Source organism: Osmerus eperlanus, chromosome 4 (assembly GCF_963692335.1).
Source record: "Osmerus eperlanus chromosome 4, fOsmEpe2.1, whole genome shotgun sequence".
Lineage (NCBI taxonomy): Eukaryota > Metazoa > Chordata > Actinopteri > Osmeriformes > Osmeridae > Osmerus > Osmerus eperlanus.
In genome coordinates this window covers 18,036,921-18,053,937 of record NC_085021.1, presented here as the reverse complement: position 1 = coordinate 18,053,937, position 17,017 = coordinate 18,036,921, and the positions used below count along the sequence as shown (strand labels likewise).

Here is a 17,017-nt window from a genome sequence, read left to right as displayed (position 1 = left end):
CTTTAGATAGTACTGACCATGGGGGTGTGGTTCAGATTAGGACAGTGGTTCTCAACCCTGGTCCTCAGGTACCCCCTGTCCTGCTAGTTTTAGATGTTTCCCTGCTCCAAAAACACCTGATTCAAACAAATGGGTCGTTATCTAGCTCTGTAGAAGCCTGGTAACGAATATGCATTTGAATCAGGTGTGTTAATGCCAAGAAACATCTAACCATGCAGGACAGGGATTGAGAACCACTGGACTAGGAGCAGACAGGACTGTGCAATGAGAGGGGGACGACCCATGGCTCTCCTGGTTGTTTTCCAAGATAAGATATTTTTTCCCCCCCATACATTTATATCATTGGCAATATTGCTATTGTGTTCTTATTTTTCATGAGAAGGAGAGTTTTTCTCATAGATGATATTGATGTACTTAAATGTAGATATTTTGGATTAGGGTTTTTATTTTATTTTCTCTCACTCGGTTAGTGGATATTGCTCTTCCAGATCAGTGCTCACAGGGAGCCTGGGTGCAGAGACAGAAGTGTGGCCGACTCTGAAAGGGCTACTGAGATGTGCTGGAGAGACCATGTCTCCTGTTCCCGACTGGTTCCGCAATAACTGTTGCTGTTCTAACTACGCAATAAACACTCATTCCACAGTCCACCAACCCCCCCCTTTCAAAATGCACCTGTGGATCTAATCATTTGTATTCCTATATTCAAAGTCAATGTGGCGATCAGAAACATTTGTGTTCAATTAAGTCACAATCCAAGATACAAAATAATCACTGTTTTCATGCCCCCTCTCTATGGTTGATAAATAGTGAGATTTTGATATCATCGTTGAAGTGCTTTTTTATATATAAGGAAGTGTGACATTGAGCCAATAATACAAATAACATACAATTTGTCATTTATGGGTAAAAAATGTTGATCATTATTTATAGAACTTGTTTTTCATTTTGTTTTAACATGTGCCGATATGAAGACAGTATTATTATTTCACTATGATTGTTAGTTTACTTATCTAAAGAAAGAGCTGGATATGAATAGAAAATGCAGCCGGGATGTTCTGGAAAAGAAGTCAGGCCCAGCACACACTGCTCTGGTCAGGTCAGGGGTGTTGTGGAAAGAGGGTTAAAAAGGTGAAATATGAATGACTGTAAACTGGTCTGTATAAGTGTGTGTGTGTGTAAGTATGTATGTATGTATGTATATGTTAATCCTATCCAATGAGGAATATCTACAAAAACACAAGCAATACCTATGTAAATGCACACTACACCTGGCCAACATCTGATTCAAGTTGTAAGTTGGATCCAGTGTTTAGGATAAACTAGGTGTGGCTCTTATACAGATTTGAAGTAAAAGGAATGATATAATGTTCATCCATAGGGCCCTGTTTATATACTCTGGGAAAGTTAAATATGCTCTTCAGGAAGCGTCTGATGTAACCAACATTGGTTAGATGAAAGGTTGTAGTCCTTCATATTAATTTCACCTATCTAGTCTTAACAGATCAGTGGTGAAAAGAGGAAGGTTGTATTTATTCAAAAACAGCCTGGGAGATCAGACAGGGTCACATTTAGCTAGTACCACACAACATAATTTAACAGTGACAAATGGAATGTATAAATGTTTAGACCATCTACAGTTCTCTTTTCTATTCAACAACTTGAATCGGTGCTTGGCACATTCCATTCTTACCTACTAATTAGTTATTTAGTGGTATAACTATTTGCAATCTGCCTGATCTCACATGGTTATCATGGATTCATACTTGATATCTATCAAGAATCAATCTGATACGAACCACGACGTGGAAGGATATGATTGACTCCAGTGTTAGACAAAGGGAAAATACCATCAGGAAGGACAGCTTGTTTATTCTGCTGTGATTGAAGAGGCAAGCTGTGCCTGTGTGGATCAGGGTTGTTATTGGTATTACACTACTTTTCACCCACAGTACACATCTGACTGTTGACATCACCTCTGGGCTGCAACACTCACTCTTCCAGGGCCATACACACAGAGAAACCACTTCACTGCTCACGTTAAGCCAGACAATACACCATTATTACACCACGTGTCTGAGCTGGACATGGCAGGCATTGTCCCTTCTAGCTCTGGTCTAGCTTCAGTGATGAATCTGTGTCAAATTGGTTTTGGATGTTTTCATTGCACAGCTGGAAGTTAAATGTCTATCTATAGAGTGGACATGGGTGGATATATATATATCATCATTTCAGTCACTGGCCAATATTACATGTGTTGGTGATTTATTAAACCAGTCTTTACAAGTTTCTGGAAATTCTAAATATCTTTGAATGTAATTTTACTCCAAACGCTTTAAAAAAACGTTTCATTTTATAATATCCAATATCGGCATCTTAGTTTTACTTGAATGTTATTTGTAATAACAATAATATTGTCAAATGCAATTGAGTTCACAATTCTTTTTGGGTAGACAATATCTTAAATGTTTTTCTGACCTGAGGAAATGTTTTATTTTACAAATTGTGGTCAAATTTAGAGCTGTTTATATATGCCCAATAAGAGAACTGTCTTTTGTAAGATCTGGTTTTATTACATTTTGACTGGAATTTCAATAATGGCCTATAGAGTATATAATATGACAATATCCATGTGGTTGATTGACAATAGCCTACTTTCAGCCCACTATATCCTAGCACAGAGAATGCACGGCTCCATGTGTATGGTGAAAGAGTTGTGTTTGTGGCTGCCATAAGCTTTTGCCTCAGTCCAAATACCAAAGTTATCTGCAATATTGCATGATATGATTCTTCCAGACTCCGCTCAGAACACTGTCACCTTTGCTGTGTTTCTTTGAGCCAGCCATCTTCCAAGTCTCTGTTGAAAAAAATCTAAAATGCTATACTGAGTCATACATACTTGTTACAGAAGTTCAAGTATGGGAAAGTATCTTGAAAAAATAAATGTTGTAAGATGATGTTCATTCAATGTATTCTAAATATATATAGTTCAATAAAAAGCTGTACATTTCTCAAAATTGTTCGTTGAGTCATTTATTTCATGTTCATGTAGACTATATATTTGTGCTCACATATGTCGATTATGTATATATATTCGAATTTGAGCAGACTGAATTTTGTTCTATTTGAATTTCTGAAGCTTCAATTGTTTGTTTAATTTTTAGGATCTGAATTTTACTGTTCGAATTTGAGCAACCTGCGTTTGGACCTGCTCTCTCAGGGCCTCGAGTTCCCTCAACACGTCATAGTGCTCCCGGTCCACACATACGGTACCGCTGGCCCCATAGTCGTGATCCACGACCATCGGGATCATGACAGGTTGTTTGATGTCCTCCTCTGGCTCCGCCGGGTCAGGTTCCGGACTTGGTGGTCGAGATCGGCGCTCCCAAAGACCGGCCCGTGACTTCTTGATATAATTATTCCACTCAAATAACAAAGGAACAGAGCCTGCTGCTAAAACCCTTCTACCCTTAGCAGTAGTGACGATTTCATGGTTTTGGAAATGTCGGCTGCATACCTTGGTGTGGGGGGTCACCGAAAATTCCACCCTCCTTATGTTGTGCAGCCACTGCACACGAAGGCAGATGTCTTTCGGGAAGCAGTGGAAGCTCAAATGGCTGTTATAACGACCCGAAGCCGAGCAAAGTGGCACACAACAATGCTCCTTAGAGCCAACCACAGTACATTGAAACTTAAATGAGTCACGTACATTATATTTCTTTTTCCGTACAACAGCACCACTCATCTTGTTGTTTGTTTACCAATGCGGATGAGGACAGGAAGTAAATCGGAAAATAAAATGCCGACTTCTAGACAAAAGCAGAAGTGTTTTTGGATCGGATTTTTTCTTAACAATTTTAAAGAGGTGAATTCAAAATAAACGAATTCGGTGGTGTTTTAATTTCAATAAAATTCAAAACATTATGTTGCTGATTTGCTTCCTTAATCCTAAATCACATTTGATTTGAGGCGTTAGAGACAAAAAATCGATTCCATCTACGATCCACTCCTTTTCGCTAAACTATGCAACTTCGACTGATAACGCCTGGCTCTTTCCAAAATGGAAGCGCACAGTTCTACACGTGAAGTGTTCACTGAGGCAGTACGAGCTGTATTAGAAACATGGCCTGTTTTACAGGTACTGTAATTTTACTAACAAATACGTAATCAATTTTAAACAGTAGCTACTTCTCATACTGTCGAAAGATAGCTAGCTAATACAATTGGTAGCTTGTTTTCTATGTAATTGTCTATTGTGGATGCCCCCAAGCAGGCTACTGCATAGTAATGAGCGTCACGAACAGTAGGACTTGGGTACCTGAATATTTTTTTGTGTTTGCAGATAGCCGTAGACAACGGTTTTGGAGGTGTGTACGGCCAAGATAAGGCAGACTGGATGGTGGATGTGGTTCAACAATATTTCCATGACAACGGTAAAGCTAATACAGATCTTATCCTCTTACTTCATATTTTGCTCAATTATAAACTTCTACCTAATTTGCAATAATGCTACGATGAAAATATCTAGCTGTATGTGCGTTCGCAGCTAATCTTCAGCAGTATGAGGTGGAGGACTTTATTGCTGACCTGATGAACAACGAGTTTGACACAGTGGTCGATGATGGCAGTTTACCACAGGTGCGGTACAGTACTGTAGATGTATAGTACAGTAATTCAGAGATCGCAGAAGTACACGTCTTTCACTCAAGTAGAAGTACAGATACCCATGTTTAAAAAGACTGGTAAAAGTTTAAATACTTACTACACTTTTTCACTCAAGTTCAAGTAAAGAAGTATGGGCTCTGACATAGTAGCAATTACATTTGTTGTGCGTGGTAGCTAGCTAGATAAAAAGGTGCGCAATGTCAATAATTAATATTGATCATTCCGCTGTCACCAAATACAGATTAAATCTAAAGTAATAAACCCGTTTAAAAAATGTAACACGTAGAAAGTACAGATATTTGTGTAAAAATGTAAGGAGTGAAAGTAAAAAGTTGATCGAAAAATACATAGTGAAGGAAAGTACGGATACCAGAAAATCTACTGAAGTACAGTAACGAAGTATTTGTAGTACTTCATTACCTCCCATCTCTGATGTTATTTGACTTGTGGCCCATCTTGAATGCCTTTCATTTACCTAATGTTGAAGGAATGCTGGTAGCCTGATGGTCTACTTCTTGATTATCCAGATAGCTGAGCGTATCTCCGAGCAGTTCCTGCGGTGTCAGCAGGGGAAGCTGGCAGAGGTCAGGGAGCAGACAGCCAAGCTAGTGGAGAGGAAGGTTATCAAGAGGGCTACTACGGTCACGGCTGCTCCTACGCCTGGTGAGGAGGAAGGCAGTGAAGATGAGACAGAGGTGGGTTTTCCTCGCATTAGAACATTACAGGATTAGATGAGCAAAATGATGCTTCAACAAGTGAATTCTTTCAGGAAATAAATTCTTCAACTATTTAGATGAGTCACAATATTCCTCAATAACTAAATGTTGTGACTGTTTGACAGGCGATGGAGTGCGAGGGAGCGTCGTCAAGTTCGGTCACCCTAGCAACAGCCCCTGCCAGGAAGCCAGACCCCCCTGCCCCAGAGGAAGAGGATGATGGATGGACGGTGGTACGCAAGAAGAAGTGAGGGAGGAGAACTGAGAAGGAATGGTAGCAGCAAGGAAGAGAGCTGTAGATGGGAAATAGATATTGAAGACTCAAAGACTTTTATCAGAGCTGACTGCAACCATAAGTGGACATTCTATTTATATCAATGGTTTCCACAACCAGTTGTTGCCATCACAGTGTCTATTGATCCCCATGTTGGGAGTCCAAGGGAGTGGATGCTGCAGATTTTTGCTGTTTTCTACAGAATATATGATATATGTATTACTGGACCTCCTGAAGGGCAGATGCTGTGAGAAGGACTTGCTCTTAGGATCTGAGGGATAAGAGTTTTAATATGTGCTGGTCAAGTGTCAGACCCAGGTGCCAGACTGCATCTGCAATAGAAACTGTCCCTATGGTCATGTGTGGGATATTGTGTTTGCCTATGTTGTTTTTAAAGGGTGAACACATTTTTCCTATTAGGAAAATTACATAACTTTGAGCAAATATCCTAATTTTCTTATTTTGGCACATTTTGTAACTTACATAATTTACTGATGGATGGAGAAGTTCCATTTACTGGACTACTTTCTAAACCATGACATAACAAGTAGCAGCAGCAGAAAAATCTAATTTAAAAGCCATTTTCTATGTATGGCAATAAACACTTTGTGCATCCAGTTTTCAAAAAGGATTTATTTATTTCAGAAGAACACAGGTTGTAAGATCTCTGGGTTCAGTTCTTTCATTCATATTCGCATATACTTTTTATGTTCACAAAATATGCATTCCACACAGTTTGGCGACATGTATAAAAAAAAGTGAAGGCAATTATATTTTTTTGTATTTTTTTTTCCATTTCACATCTGGCATATCAAGGCACTATTTTAACATATATGTGACTGGGGGACAAGGTCGTACACTTAAACTACATATACAGTATCATATAATACCTCATTCTTTATCTTTCCATTTACACAGTTGTAAAGCTTCTTCAATAAATTAAATATTGGTAGACATTAGCTTACTGCTACTTATGTGCTCAATAAGAGTATGGATACGATACTTCCATTTATATTAGCTACAGTAGTTAAATTATACTTTTACATTTCATGTTTGAAGAGTCCTTGAAGTGTCCACAGACTGATCTAACTGTACAGACAGTTTCGTAGACAAACAGTAAAGACATGGTAGGCCTAGTGTGTTTGTGTATATTATTAAGTTCAGTTATAGTCAAAAAAATAGATGCTCATCTCAGCTGGGGGGGGGGGGTTGTGGTGTCCAGAAGTGGTCTTAACACACTTATCAGAGCTGAGAAGGAGGTACTGCAAACAGTGGTAGTTGTAGTTATTGTGTTTAGCCAGGTATGCTTGTTTCGAGCAAGGAGTAGTTCTTCCAAGAGGTACGTGGTAGCCTGGTAGCTGTAGTTTGAGATGTGAGTGGTAGTTGTAGTCCTTTAGGAGTTGAGCCAAGGGTGTTGCATACACTGTGCAGCGGTAGCCCTCTTCTCAGGGACAAGCTCCAGCATGGTCATCAGGAAGTCGCTGAACTGGGCTGTCTGCTCCAGGGGCCATTCATACTTCTCCAAAAGTACTTCAAACAGACCCCAGGGCTTCAAGTTGGAAATGTGGCGCAGTTCACCTGGAGCAGACACAGACAGATACATAACTGTCAATGGTATATCATTGGTATACTGTACCTGGCCCGACTCCAGAGAGCAGCGGAGCCTAATCCCAACCAAACGAATCATTGCAAGACAAACAGCAGACAGACAAATCTTTATTTAAGCACCAACACATTTGATGAGGCCATTTTGTCACTCACTATAATCATGCTTTTACAACAGGTATGTGACTGAACCCATATTACAATGTTCAATGGCCAAACAGCCATTGCTGGAAATAAGGGTTGTTTAAAAACATGATAGACATCTCATTTTCATACAAGGATGCATTTTCTAAGCATGAATTCTAGGAAGGACCCCAGAATTTCTCTTGTATTGGCACATTGCAAGCTAAAAAGGGGGCAACCTAGCATATCATATTCTCCTACAGTAGGTGATCTCACTGAACATCCTTTCCTTCTCTGCCAGCGAGAAACCGATCCTGGAAAGACACGTGAGATGTAGGAAACTCTATCTAGCTGAATGCACATCTTTCCTGTTGACTCACTAGTGCACAGGGATTCTCAACAACTCACAGGCTTTGAGCTCAGATATGTGTCTGTCAAGCCCACCAGGATGAAAAGCATACCTTCTAACTGTTACTCAGGAGTGTACTGTAATAATCTCAGACAGCTGTAGGTCTAGTGTGCAGTGCTTTGAGGATAAATTGTTGACATATGTAAATGTTATACATCTTGTAACACATATTGTAAATGTCTCCTTTCATTGGTGTATTGTCTTAGGTTTAATCTGTGTTGACCATTATCTTCCTCCTTTTCTCTCTTATGTTGGAAATCAATTCCCACTTGCTTTTAGCTCTGTCAGTTTCTAATGTACTGGGTAACTGATGACCCAGCTCCTTAGCTAGTTTTGGCAGCCGTACAGGCATTGTTGAAGCTTGAGCTAGCATGCTATTTTAGAAGTGTTCTCAATGTATCGTAACAACGTATTACAAAATGTAAAAGGCCTAAATAATCAAACTAGCACTACACTGATGTCTGCATGTGACTTAGCAAGTACAGCAAGTGCACATAACACCAAAGTTACTCTTCAATCCTTGTTAACTTCTGGAAATATTTCTGGAGGAAAAAATGAAAATACCTAGCTTAAAAAAACACACTTTTGCCATCTTTGGTTCAGTGGTGTACAATCCCAACATTACAAGCTGTGAAGGGCAAGCCATTTCCCTCTGTACTCTGTTGGCCAGACGCCTCATTTTGCAACAGTGGAAATCAGAATCTGGCCCCCTATTCCAACAGTGGCTTATGGAGTTGGGCAATGTAATGCACATGGAAAGACTCCGCTATACGGTCACCAACAAAGTCGGACACTTCCGAAAAACGTAGCAACCTCTGCTGGACAAATGGGCAGCCGCCAGCGAGAAAAAACAGGCCCAATGAGCAACTTCTAGCACTTGAGTCCATGACTTTTCTCTTCTTTTCCTGAACTAGTCTTGTACATAAAAGTTATCTGTCAAGATTCAATTTTCCTCCATGTGCTGGCCTTTAGTTATTTCCTTACTTTGTATTATTTTAATTATTACTACTTTTATTTCAACGGTTGTGTTTTCTTGTAATTGTTTTCTTTTCTTTTATTTATTTATTTATTTTCCTTTGAGGGTTGTGGGTTAGAGGGGGGCTGATGGGAGGTTGGGGACTGCTGGCTTTTGTCGTTTATGTTGTTGTAAAATCTCAGAAAATGTGAAGTATACTGCTCTAACCTTAATTCTATTCTGTATAATCCCAATGTACCCTTCACTCATTAAATATAATATATATTTTTTTTTAAACACTTTTAGTTGCACTAAAAAGTGCAACTCTAGAGAGAGGGCACTGACCTTTACGGTTGAAGTATTCCCGTGAGTACCTCCCAGAGAGGGCGAAGTGTGGGGGTATGGCGCCCAGCAGCTCTATGATGTGGGCTATGTGATCTGACCCAGGAGGACAGGAACGCAGGGTTAGGAACAACAGCACACAACACCACTACACTGCAGTCAGCACCGTGCACCAACCATCCCACATCGGACTAGCTCTGTATTCATTCATCTCTCTGAATAACAAAAACAGCACGCGTGAAAGGCAGAGTATGAATAAGGGGTCGTTTGGCTGGTCGATTCAGCCTGCATGTGGAGGGTGATTCTGTACCTTCGTCTCTAGTGTAGTCCTCTCCTGAGTGGGGTTCAAACAGATAGTCTCCTGTGGCCAGCTCAAACGCCTGCAACACAGCATAACTCTAGTCAACCTCGGGGTGATGCATCACCCAGCAGCAGGCATGCAGAGAGCAGGGTGGAGGAAGGGGGTTTGGAGAGGGAATGGTGCATTAACAGAGACAGAGAGAGGGTTAGAAGGGAGGAGGAGACTGAAGGCTGAGTGGTCTAGTCCTGGTCCCCACCATACAGGCTGCGCAGAAGGAGAGCGAGTCTGTGTGTGTGCGTGCATGGGCGGGTGGGTTCAAGACGGTAGGATTATCGCTACCATGCAGGCTGTGCTCCAGATGTCAGCAGGCGTCCCGTACTCTGCTCCTATCAGAACCTCCAGGGCTCGGTACTGACGCGTCTGGATGTCCTCTGTAAAGTGCTTGTGCTGGGGGGGAGGAGAGAGAGAGCGAGAGAGAGAGAGAGAGCGAGAGAGAGAGCGAGAGAGAGAGCGAGAGAGAGAGAGAGATAGAGAGAGAGCGAGAGAGAGAGAGAGAGAGAGAGAGAGAGAGAGAGAGAGCGCGGAGGGAAGGATGAAGAAGGAGGGCAAGACACGTGAATTTAAGTGATGGACTGGCAACTGCCCATATACTTAACAGCTCGGTCCAGACAGAGGGTGTCCATGCCTACGTACCACCCAGCAGGCATTTCCCAGGTCGGCTATCTTGATGCGGAGTTTGTCTGCGTTCCCAGGCTCCAGTGGACTGACCAGGAAGTCTGCTGCACTGAACGCTAAAACCACACAAGCCAGACAAGCTTAAGATCACAAGTGAATCTTGACATGTGAGAGAGTGGCTCAATGTGTGAGCGTGTGTGTATTACTGACTGCCTGGGGACTGGATGCTGTCTCTGCCAGTGGAGTATCCAGACAGGGTAGAGAGGGCGGAGTCTGAGGTGGCCGACAGGATGGACATCCCTGATAGGCCAGAGCCTGGGCTGGAGAACCGTAGCAGGTCATGACCATTACACCTGTCGTCCAACCAGGACGAGGCAGGCTCCGGACTGGCCTTAGTATTGGCTGTGGAAGAGGAGCCTCCACAGGGGTGGCAGGCTCCGTTGCCATTGACAACGGACAGACCTGGGGAGAACAAGGATTGCGTGATCGGTGATATCCTAACTTGAAAGGACTGTTTAGGACTGTTCCTTGCTCCTCTCCATGAGGTAATTTACATTTACATTTAGTCATTTAGCAGACGCTCTTATCCAGAGCGACTTACAGTAAGTACAGGGACATTCTCCCCGAGGCAAGTAGGGTGAAGTGCCTTGCCCAAGGACACAACGTCAGTTGGCACGGCCGGCAATCGAACCAACAACCTTCTGATTAATAGCCCGACTCCCTAACCGCTCAGCCATCTGACTTCCACATAATGATTGGAAAGGTGAAATAGGTGACATGAGATTGTCAACACAGCTAACACAATCTGTTCTACGCGAGTTCTTTAACACTCACGGTTGGTCTGTCTGTCCGTGTCGCCCCCGTCCTCCTGCTCTCCGCAGGGCCTGCGTAGGGGGTTGGAGGAGGTGCCGGGCTCAGTAGGAGACAGGCCGTCTTCCTCCTCCAACTTCTGCAGGTCCACCAGTCTCTCCTCTAGGAGGCGCTGTTGCCTCTTGGCCTTCCTCTTTAGCTTTTTCTTCTTGTTCTTAGACAGCCTCCCCGCCTAAACACACCCACCCGCACACACACCCACACATAGATGATGGTACAAGAGTCAGGTGTCAAGTATTGCCTACTCTGAACAACTTCGTGTACACACATTTCCACATCAAGCTGTATGCAAGAGGCCATGTTGTGAAAGACAACACATGCTAGAACACAGGCTATTGACACAACAGGCACTGGCTTCAAATAACACCTCAGAAGGAGCGACTGCTTCCATAATCTGAAAACCTCAACGCTGTCATTCCTCATGGTGGAAAAGCCATCATCACCATCACCAACTGTTGACAGTCTGTATACTTTACCCCTACTAATTCTCCCTTCCTTTGGGAACCCCCCTCCTCCTTCCCAGGAGCCGCCCCACCTGTCACCCCACCTCCCTCCTCCATATCCCCTAGACGACCAGCTCCTGCTATTTTAAGCTCCTCTGCCAGTGGCCCAGTTCTCCAGCCTCCTGACATGCCACATCCCTCCTTCACCAGGGTACTTGGCATCACACACATCTCCATCTCCATGCAAAGGCAGTACTCTTGCAGTACCGATTCGGGGGACCATTTTAAAGAAAGGTTGTGTGGCAGCAGTATGCACCGTCAGAGCACAGTAACCTTCCTCCATATGCCAGAGCTTCTCAGAGCTGACCTCATGACCTTACGCCCTCACGCGTCAGCTGGCATGTCGGCTAGCTATGGCCAGACGGCGCTAATGTGCTGAGGCAGCAAACGCGAGTCCCACCCCTCCGAATGCCTGCAAACAGCCAACTGGACCGGCAAACACGCAGATCCTATGGCAGTTCATGTCTCGCTATTAACAGACAGCAGGTTACTATAGCTGTACCACCCCTGTCTGCCAAAGGACATCACATTACACACACACACACACACACACACACACAGTCAGAAAGTGGTTATGGTAATATGCTCACTATTTCACACACAACCTGAGGTGAGTGCAAAATGCTCAGGTCAATGTTATGCACCGTGGGTCACCACGGTGAGAGTCCTTAGGCACTGTTCACCACAGTGATACCTGTGTTTCTGCACATAGGTGTGTGTGTGAGGCTGTGCTACAGGGTTATCCCCTATTGTATATCAGGACACCTATGTGTGGGTTTTTACATGAACTGTGTGTGTGTTTCTAAAGTCCAAACATGAATGTGTTTCCAGTGTGCTATGTGAGTCTATTCCCTCTAGAGCAGACAGGCAGGCAGGCAGAGCAACACCCTCTGTCTGGACGTACCTGAGATTCCCTGGGAGCCGTGCTAACTGTCATCAGAACCCACAGGAGGAGGAGATAGAGGGGGGAGGAGGGGATGGAGGAGGAGGGTAGCGGGATGGAGGAGAGAGGAGGGCAGTCCATGAAAGGGAGGGATGAGGAGAGATGTAAGAAACCAGGTCAGGAGAGAGGAGAGTGGGAGGAGGTGGAAAGGGAGGGAGGGAGGTGGAAAGGGAGGGAGGGAGAAGGATATAGGAGGGAGAGTATGAATGATGGCAAAGAGTGGATGGAGGGATAAAGGGGAGGAGGAAGGGGAGAGTGAAACAGAATGAGCACAGACACACAAGAAAAACAGCACAGAGTTAAAAAACAAGTAGACAGAAGATAGGACGATGACCAGATTTGATAAACAGACAGCAAGCAAGAGACTGAGAGGAGAGAGAAAGAAATAAAAGAAAATCTAAACATGCAAGAAAAACACACCATTACGTTAAATCTTCATGATAAATAAAGTAAAATCATAATGATTGCATTAACTGGTAACCTCAATATTTTATCACATCTATCCAATTACAGCGCTCCATCTCACCGGAGGACCCAGAGGGGGGAGGGGCTCCTGACTGTTGCCAGATGGTGGCCTCGGCAGCCAATCGTCTGACATATACCTCGTCAACGTCCAATAGAATGTTCTCGGGCTTGATGTCTGTGTGGATGATCTTACATTTGGTGTGGAGGTAGTCCAGGCCCTGGAGAACCTGGCGAGGGGGAAGAAAGAGGGGTGAGGAGAAGGAGGAAGGACGAGGAGACATGAGAAGGAGGAGGAGGAGAAGGAGGAGGGGGAAGATGAGGGAAAAGGGAGAGGTACAGTTGTTCAAATCTCAGGGCTCTTTCCTCCACCAACAGAAGATTAACAAGAGGAAAAGCTGGATTTGAGTAGACTTAATTGATTCTACTCAGCAGCAGGGGTAAATCTCCTGGGCCCTCGGTGGTGGAACATGGTTGAACAATGCTTACTGTCTCACATTATGGGTTTGCTTCATTTAGGTATTTGTAATAGAACACAGTGGAATCCAACTGAGGTGAGGAAGCTGGCCGAGGGCACGGCAGACATAGAGCGCGGGCGACTGACCTGTCTGATAATGCTCTTCACACACACCAGGGGGAGACCCATGTAGTTGGACTTGATGATCCACTTCAGCAGCTGGTGGCCCAGAACCTCCAGAACCATACACACGTCTGACACACACGGGAGGTTAGGGAGAACCACAGCTCAGTTCAGACCCACAGGAGGAGATGGAGAGCGGGAGGCAAAACATACGGAGAGAGAATGTTGTGCGTGAGGGAGAGCAGTGCGGAGAGGAGGGAAAGATGACAGAAGGAGACACGAGGACGTGTTCGAGGAGGAAGAGCGTTTCCAGAAGGATACGAACTCCGTTTATTCCAGAGATTTTGAAGTCGTCTATCAGCTGGACCATGGTCTCTCTGTTGGGGTCGGTGGGGTCACTGTCTCTCACCTGCAGTCAAATACACAGAGATTTACACTTACATTTATCCATAGCTCTTATCCAGAGCGATTTACAGTAAGTACAGGGACATTCTCCCCGAGGCAAGTAGGGTAAAGTGCCTTTCCCAAGGACACAACGTCATTTGGCATTGCCGGGAATCGAACCAACAACCTTCTGATTAATAGGCCGACTCCCTAACCGCTCAGCCATCTGACCCCCAGATTTGTCACCGATGGGGAGTGCCGGTGTGTATGACAAACATGTATGAAGGAAAAGTGGAAAACTGTAACTCACACATTTGAGCAGTTTGATTTCGTCCAGAGCAGTCTCTGTGTAGTGCTGAGCACTCTTCACCACCTTGAGGGCCACAAAACGCTTCCTCCTGTGAAAAGCCATTATCAATGAAACTGTCCCCTCTCACACCCACAGCACCTGGAGTGTGAATCTGGCCTAGGAATCATTAGGACACTAAACACTTGGGTTACAAACCCTCGTCACTAGATTAGAAGCTCTTGTTACCAAATGTACAAGCGTATGGGTAATCGGCTGCCCAAGCAGCTGTGTGTGTGTGTGTGTGTGTAATACTTACTGCAGGTCCCAGCAAAGCCATACTGTAGAGAAATGGCCCCAACCCAGCTTTCTCACTACATGGTAGCGGCCATTGAACAGGTCTCCTATCTTAACTGGGTAGTAACCACCTGCAATACACAAACACAGTCTAGCTAGCTCATATCCTGACATAGTGATCTAGTGATGTAAACGAAGAGTCATACAGATCCCAGAGATCTACCTTTGCAGTAATCTGTTGGATCCTCTTGCTCCTCATCGTCAGATCCCAGCAGCTCTGGAGGGGGCGGAGTGAAGTCTGGCGGGGGTGGGCTGAGAGCTTGAGGGGGAGTGGTCTGAGAGGCAGGAGCCAATGACGTGGGAGGCGTGGAGGTGAAAATGGGTGGTAACCCCAGTGACGGGGCAATAGATGTGTACAGTGTCTCGGGGGTCTCAGGAGAAGGCAGGATGTCAGAGGAGGAGGTGGGGGGGATAGGGATGGAGCGGGAGACTGGGGTGCAGGGGATCTGGGGGGAGACTGGGGTGCAGGGGATCTGGGGGGAGACTGGGGTGCAGGGGATCTGGGGGGAGACTGGGGTGCAGGGGATCTGGGGGGAGACTGGGGTGCAGGGGATCTGGGGGGAGACTGGGCCACACGGCTGGAGGCTGGGGGGGCTCTGGGAGAAAGTGACAGGAGCCAGGGGATGAGATTTAGGGGGAGTGCAAGAGAAGATCAGATGGCTGGTGGGCTTGGGATCGGGTGGGGTCTGAGAGAAGCTAAATGTGGTGGTGGGCAGAGGCTCAGGAGGGGTTTGGGAGAGGTTCAGGGGGGCAGGGGGTTGAAGGTCAGGGAGGCTCCGGGACAGGTCGACAGGGGGGGTCTGGGGGGGAGTGGCAGGCCTGTGGAGGTTGAGGATGTTGCAGAGAGCATCTGAGGACGGGATCTGGGACCTGAGGCGCAAAGACAAGATCACAAGCTAATCAGTGACTAACCAAGGAACATTTTCAGAAGGAAAACAAAGTGTTGTATATACATCATGTATCATAAATGTACATTCATACTGAAACAACTGCTATGTACACTGTAAGTCGTGTCTGACTATATCTTTCCAATTGTATGTTCCTTATACAGGGAAAATATAGTACATGACTTGAAGGCAATATGAAATCTGTTTTTCCATTTGGCATTCCGAATCCTGTGATTTCTTTTGTCACAATGAGGGAGTTTCTTCTGTGATAGCATGTACCAGATCAAATGGAGGTCCTATGCAAATAGAAGCTAAGCCTGTCTCAGGACTAAATCAATCAATGGTGGGTTGTTTAATCAGCAGTGAGACATGTTAGTTCAAGCTGAGCCCACATAGCCTTAATAGCCCTGTGTCCTTCTGACATGAGTGAAATGTGCATTGTTGTTCAGGTTCACCAGGGCTATATTAAAACAGGCTGGCAGAGAGAGAGAGAGAGAGAGAGAGAGAGAGAGAGAGAGAGAGAGAGAGAGAGAGAGAGAGAGAGAGAGACAGGGGGAGACAGAGATAGACAGGGAGTGAAAGAGAGAGAGAGTGAGAGAGAGAGAGTGAGAGAGAATGAGGAGGGGAGGAGGACATGAGTCAATGTGCTTATCTGGAGAGGTGAGCCGGTTGACCGCCTAAGGGTATTTTTAGCACCATACACTCACAGACACCAACCCAGCCGCAGAATCTAGAACACGCTCTGCTAGCTTGCTAGGTAGCAATATACACAGCTACACTGGCTAGCATGATGAGTAGTCTGGGCTGAGACTTACCCAGTGTCCAAACTGGTGATGTCCTCGGTGGCCCCTTTTCGGTGTTTCTTCCCTTTTTTCTTGTGTTTCTTGCCGTGGCTGGTGCTGTGCGGACTGTTGTTACCGCTGGTCAATGCTGTCGACCACATAAAAAGAACATATCAAGCAAGCAGCACGGCATGATAGCGCAGGCAGAAACAGCGGCGCATCTGCAGCCCTTTTACAACCTGCCTAGGCTATCAGCTGGCTAGCAAGCAAAGCTCAACTTCTCAATATAATGAAAGCATTTGATTGACTTACAGTGAAATCTGGCATTAACTAAGATGCACTGTAACGTCATAAAATGTGTTCGTCAAATCGCTACACATAAGCCGCAATGGGCCGCATGATTAACGTGGGCCAGGCAGACTGACAGCAGCCTCTCGGCTAGCATGTTAGCCATGGCAGTTAGCTGGTAAACTAGCAGTAGTCTTGTACGATCAATGTTTTAAGAAAGCACATTTTGACAACTCCACGAAGGAGTCAAACATTCGTCATTCAACTATAGTAAACTTGCAACATTTGACAATTCAAACATAATTTTCGCGTGTTTAACTCTCACCGTTCATGGATATCATCAGGACAGCTGTCACCACGCACACTGGCTGTCAGTATTTTGGTTCACGCATGCGCTTTGTGTAATGGTGAGTGCGTGGTTCTGGTTTTGGAGCAATGGTCAGTTACTGTAACTGTATCTATCAACCAGTCTGCTATCTACCGCTACATTCTGTTAAAGGACTGCGCATAAACGTTCCTAAAATGGGATTTGATGGATTAGTGTTTTTGTCTCTTGGTTGAGGACAGTATTTTTTTAAACGGGAAAATTGTATTTTATTTGTGAATATGGAAA

At 44.7% G+C, this 17,017-nt stretch overlaps 2 protein-coding genes across 2 annotated transcripts; one reads left to right on the top strand and one right to left on the bottom strand.

Moving 5' to 3' along the window:
- The first annotated feature begins 4,009 nt into the window (after positions 1-4,009).
- Positions 4,010-6,280, top strand: tsr2 (TSR2 ribosome maturation factor). Its single transcript, XM_062459829.1, has 5 exons — positions 4,010-4,135; positions 4,340-4,430; positions 4,544-4,635; positions 5,190-5,357; positions 5,504-6,280. Exons 1-5 carry the CDS (start codon positions 4,058-4,060, stop codon positions 5,627-5,629), a joined length of 555 nt encoding a protein of 184 aa, XP_062315813.1. The 5' UTR covers positions 4,010-4,057; the 3' UTR covers positions 5,630-6,280.
- Positions 6,268-16,847, bottom strand: srpk3 (SRSF protein kinase 3). The gene is made up of 16 exons (XM_062459820.1): positions 16,730-16,847; positions 16,150-16,264; positions 14,611-15,317; positions 14,410-14,518; positions 14,115-14,202; positions 13,742-13,829; positions 13,445-13,551; positions 12,905-13,070; positions 12,340-12,365; positions 10,897-11,104; positions 10,273-10,524; positions 10,081-10,178; positions 9,727-9,834; positions 9,397-9,466; positions 9,090-9,182; positions 6,268-7,230 (listed from the first exon to the last, which is right to left on the bottom strand). The coding sequence occupies exons 1-16, from the start codon at positions 16,743-16,745 to the stop codon at positions 7,046-7,048; spliced, it is 2,436 nt and encodes an 811-aa protein (XP_062315804.1). The 5' UTR covers positions 16,746-16,847; the 3' UTR covers positions 6,268-7,045.
- Positions 16,848-17,017: the final 170 nt, after the last annotated feature.

What these genes read in the sequence shown, in the direction of transcription:
- tsr2 (XM_062459829.1), top strand. Translation starts at nt 4,058, where the DNA reads ATGGAAGCGCACAGTTCTACACGTGAAGTGTTCACTGAGGCAGTACGA. An exon ending in AAACATGGCCTGTTTTACAG is followed by an intron (nt 4,136 to 4,339) that starts GTACTGTAATTT and finishes TTGTGTTTGCAG; the next exon opens with ATAGCCGTAGACAACGGTTT. An exon ending in GCAGTGAAGATGAGACAGAG is followed by an intron (nt 5,358 to 5,503) that starts GTGGGTTTTCCT and finishes ACTGTTTGACAG; the next exon opens with GCGATGGAGTGCGAGGGAGC.
- srpk3 (XM_062459820.1), bottom strand. An exon ending in CACGGACAGACAGACCAACC is followed by an intron (nt 10,525 to 10,896) that starts GTGAGTGTTAAA and finishes TGTTCTCCCCAG; the next exon opens with GTCTGTCCGTTGTCAATGGC. An exon ending in TCTGGAGCACAGCCTGCATG is followed by an intron (nt 9,467 to 9,726) that starts GTAGCGATAATC and finishes GCTGTGTTGCAG; the next exon opens with GCGTTTGAGCTGGCCACAGG.